Here is a 5050-nt window from a genome sequence, read left to right on the forward strand (position 1 = left end):
AACTCAACCTCCCTTGACTTCACCTTCACCTGCACTGCTTGATAAAATTAAAAAATACATTTGTAATTTGTTTATTCTTCAAAGCCCAAGAAGGGATCATGAGAAAATTACAAGTAGAAGTCTTCAACCAAGACAAAAACAGAGCATTAAGGCATTCGTTGCTGAATACAGATTAATATTTTTTGTATGATCACCTGTAGGAGCACTTCAAATTTATTGCTCCATGACCTACAAAATCTATGGCATATTGATTCCTTTCAAGCAGACCATAAAAGATCATTAATATATAGTTTAAACTTTTTCCATGAAAAAGAGACAGAGTTCGAAGACTTTGCTGAATAATGACTGTAGATAGTTGGCACTACTTTTTCAGTTTATTATACAAAGATGCAAGATCTTCTGATCTATACAGTGTATGTTTTGTTGTTCAACATTATTAATTACACACTGTATCCACAATCAGAAAGGGAAAAGTATCTCTTATATTATCAAATTGTAAGGAAGAACATGGAATAGGAAAGATTTTACCCCTGAAGGTGGCTTCACCCTCATTCTTTGGTAAAACTGACCCAAAAACTTTATTGCTTGCCGATCCCTCATAAATCCGGGCATGGATTACAAGAAATCGAATAAATAATTCAAAACAACAAAATATACAGAATGCCAATATCTGGTCTCGCGTACTTGTGCAAGAGAATTACAGAGAGGGTTTTGAAGAACAAAACCTCCTGTTATTTGCAAGATCATTTCCAATCTGTCTGGTTGAACTCCCATCTTTTCAGTTGTCCGCCACTAACCCTAATTACAGGTCAGATCAAGATTTATCGCTCTCCGAGCTAAATTCATCCTGATATATAGAACTTAATTGAAAGTCTGTCCCCCCACTATTAACCCTCGTTACAGGCCAGGCCAAGATCTGTTGCTCTCTGAACCAAATTCATCTTCTAAATCTTCTTCAAACCTGGGCTGAACCATCCTTTTCAACATGCACACTGCCATCAGGGCTCGGCGGAATCGACCGGCTCAAAATCCGTTTCAAAGATCGGAGGCGAGTGGTGGGCGATTTGAGGGACGAAGGGCCGGGCGATTTGAGGGACGAAGGACCGCCGGGAGAAAACATCTGCTGATGATCTCTCGGGGAGTAAAAGCTATCGGCCCTTCTGGCCGGAATGTCCACAGCGATTCTTCCCATAGATTTCCGGGAAGAAGTCCCTTCAGTTAGATTCCTCGAACTAACCCTACTTTGGCTGCCCCAAAACAGAACATTGGTGGGGTAAGTCGGCGAGGGAAGACCGTCATCGTGCCTGCACGAATCGCACAGATCCCCGTTGCGATTTCCGTCGATGGTGATGAAAACACTCGAACCCTCCTGTACGCCGGCGGTGCCGGAACTTTCACCGGCTGCCGCAACCGCGCCATCGAGCTGCAACATCGCCGGATCGGGCTGAGCGCTGGTTCGACAGAGCGGACATGTCGAATGCGAATCAAACCACATGTCGATGCACTCGATGTGAAAACTGTGGTTGCATTTAGGCAACAATCTGGCCTTTTCGTTCTCCTCGAATTCGCAGAGGCAAACGGCGCATTCTAGGGCATCGTCTTTGAAATTCTCGGCGCGGTACACAAACACTGGTAGGGTTTCGATCACGGATTTCTCGAGGCCGACTCTGTAAAGCCTCGCCGGATCTTCGTCCCCGGAGAAAGCCAACCGGCGCCGGCGAGACGATCCGCCTCGCCGCCGATTCATTCCCAGCGCCCGCTGCCAGAAAAACCTGGCGTAAATGTGCAGCAGGAGGATGAAAAGCACGACTGTGAACAGAACAACAATGGCTGCCAGCATTATTTTTCCGCTTATTGCATACGTTTTTTCACCCAAATCATTATTTTGGTTGAATGTATCATTAGGATCCATTGTCCAAGACCTGGAAATCTTTGCCACTGTGAAATCTTTATCTCCGATTTAGGGTTTCGAAAGCAAATTCAAGACGCCCTGCACTTCAGGTTTTAGAAATTAAAGTCAAGAATCCCTTCAATTTAAGAGTCGGCAAATCTGAGGGATCGATGAGATTTGCCCGGAAATGACGATCGTAGTTTCTATAACGTGCGGCGATTGGGAAATGCAGTCTGAAATATAAACACTCACGCGGCGGCCGCCATGAGTTTTTTATTATTTCTTCGGTCGTCGTCCACCTGTATTGGTCTGACATAGCCGCCTCAAAGGGAAAGTCCATTCTGCGGTTTTCACAGTAGTCAAAATATAGGTTCGGGATTCATCCCAAGGGGCTAGGAATTCATGTACGCTGTTGATGCACCAGTACTTAGGGGGCTCTGTAGGAAATTTCGTGAGGGAATTTTCCACACGTTTTTGGCTCCTGACGTCAGATATGGAATTGTTGTTTGACTCGTCTGTTCTGATTGTTTGCTACTTCTTTACCAGGAAGTCCCCGCTCTGACCAATTGCTGTCAATTGTGCAAATTTCTACGGAGTAACAGGAATTTCATCGCTCGAAGAACATGAGGTTTTATGTGGATTGAGATCGGTCATAAATGGTTGATTTTACGGTTTCACACTGGGATTGCCGGGTTGACTGTATTTTCACGTTTGAAACTATACAAGAGTGGGTATCCAAACAAGCGGTACTGTAACACTCTTAATTTAAAAATTTATATCACCCTTGATTAACTTAATTTTTCACGTTTTAAACTCTTCCTGATTTCAAGGATCTAGGTAGGTCTCCATTGAACCTACGGATGAACATGTGTAGTGATGGGATCATAATTATTTATTATATTTAAATTATTTCTTTATATTGAAAAATTCAATAATAATATTATAGTAATGAAATTAGTATTTATGACATCTAATACAGTTTGAATTTTCTAGTCTTAATTTATAGTTGTAGCAGTTATCAAATGCAAAACAAAGACAAGTCTATGTATGTCTTTATAATTGGCACTTACAAAATTCTTTGGGTGGATGTGCCATGCTATAGTACATTCATGACTTTCCTTTATGTATCTTACATTTATCTTCTATAACAAGGGGAGAAGATCTACTAGATGAGCAATCTAACTTGCTTCTCAAAATCTTATGTAGAAATTAGAAATTTCTCCCATTTTTTTATAGTGCTTACTTGGCAAGTCCCCTCTTATAACTAAGGTTTTAGAGCCACATCATCAAATATGATGCCATATCAACATGTTTTCTGCCAAGGTGTCCAAAAGAACCCCCCAAAAAAGTGAGACCAATCATAGTACATTGGAGACCCTCATACTTGTGCAGCTGATGTGGCATCACACTATTAGTTGTTTTTTGGGAAAAGTGACACTTTTCATTCAATTATGGGTAGTCGTCATTAGCAAGAACAACTTTAAAATCACAACTATCTGTACAATCTTGTAAAAAATGTTGGTTATTCAATCAACAAGTGTAGGTGTTAACAACTCCTATTACAACCATTGCAATGTGCTCTAAGTGCGTTTTTGTGATGTATGTTGTTTTTCTATTAAAACTCACATTGTTTTGATAACTTTAAAGGTATTCTTTATAAATTAAATTTGAAAGTGAAAGTTACATTTTTTATTTCAATAGTTAAAGTGATGTACATAAATAATTTATTTAATAGGTTTTTGTTTAAGGATTTTATTTTAAAGAAAAATAAAATTCTATAACAATTTTTAAAATAAATTTATATATTAAGTTAGATAACTTGAATATAATTTTAAAAATAATATTTATTTATTTTATAATTAAATAATTATTTTCAATATTTAATATCTTAAATATTTACATTTTTTTATATAAAAACTATGTGCAATTGAATTAAACATGTCTTAATATATTCACAAATCTATATCAATTACATATACACAATTTATAAAATTTGAAGGTGCAAACTATAGCAGAGCAATGAGCGAAATTTGTGAACCCAAAATATTATTCAAAACAACTCACAAAAAATAAAATATCTAACCCTAATTGTAAAGAATATGACAGAAAACACAAAGAAAAATAAGTGTCGATGGTATTCTCTACGAGAAACCCTTTAATAGAGTGGCTCTCAGACTCAAGCAGATAATGACACCATTAATCATATGCAGAAATAACTTTGAGGCCCTTTCAAAGCTTCATAAAGAAAGAGAGAAGAAGTTATCATGTGCTTAGATAAATTAGGGAAATCTTATCAAATTTATCCAATCAACCAAAACATATCATGGCCCAAGAAGGAAGTAGGCATCAACCATCCCCCCAAATCCCTTGGAGCCAAACAACAAAAATGGATCAAGAAGAGGGATGAAAGCTCGTCCAAAAGAAGAAAGAAACCAATGTGGTGCAGGAGCACCCACATAAAGTTATTTTGGATGTGATTTATGCACGAGCCAATTCAAGGAATTTATCCTGATTTTTTCATTAGGATAAGATCTTTTCTTGGGATTTATTCAAACCATTGTGGGGCATTCTTCCCTATCTATATTGATCTAGAATATTTTGTAAGTCGTTTTGGCGAGAAGTCTCTTTGGGTTGGTTTTCCTATTTTATAATAATCTAGAATGTTTCATAGACCGTCCTAGCAAGTATAAATAGAGTTTTTAGGTTTAGGTTTAGTGAAGTTTTTGGATACGAAGTTACAAGGAGAAGAAATTTGTAGGAGAGCAAGTGTATATAGTATTCATTTGATGAATCAATTAGAAGAATGTTATTATCTATCTCTTTCTAGTGTTGGTTCCTTTTGTTTTTACTTCCGTTGAGTTTATCTCTGCATCATTTTTGGTATCAGAGCTTGGGGAAAGCTCCTGAGGCAATTGGATTTTATGTCTGGATCAGAGTCAGAAGCTGAAACATCAAACATGGTCACCAATGCTGAACTAGCAAGGAAGATGCAAGAACACTAGAAAACCAATAAGTGGTTATTGGATGAATTTGAGAAGCTGAAGGGCCAAATGGAAAAGAGAGCAAAGATTTGCTCAAAGCAAGAGGAAGAAGGGGAAGAAGAGGATAACCTTGAGCAAGAGGTGGCTAACTTATCTACAGACCAGAGATACTTCATAG

General features: G+C 38.0%; 1 protein-coding gene across 1 annotated transcript; it reads right to left on the reverse strand.

Moving 5' to 3' along the window:
* Positions 1 to 461: 461 nt before the first annotated feature.
* LOC149571369 (RING-H2 finger protein ATL60-like) lies at positions 462 to 2511 on the reverse strand. Its single transcript, XM_089812911.1, has one exon. It carries the CDS (start codon positions 1910 to 1912, stop codon positions 956 to 958), a length of 957 nt encoding a protein of 318 aa, XP_089669037.1. The 5' UTR covers positions 1913 to 2511; the 3' UTR covers positions 462 to 955.
* Between the last annotated feature and the right edge of the window lie 2539 nt (positions 2512 to 5050).

This window comes from Cupressus sempervirens, chromosome 2, assembly GCF_028749045.1.
Source record: "Cupressus sempervirens isolate cs-2001-9-10 chromosome 2, ASM2874904v1, whole genome shotgun sequence".
In the NCBI taxonomy this organism is placed as follows: domain Eukaryota; kingdom Viridiplantae; phylum Streptophyta; class Pinopsida; order Cupressales; family Cupressaceae; genus Cupressus; species Cupressus sempervirens.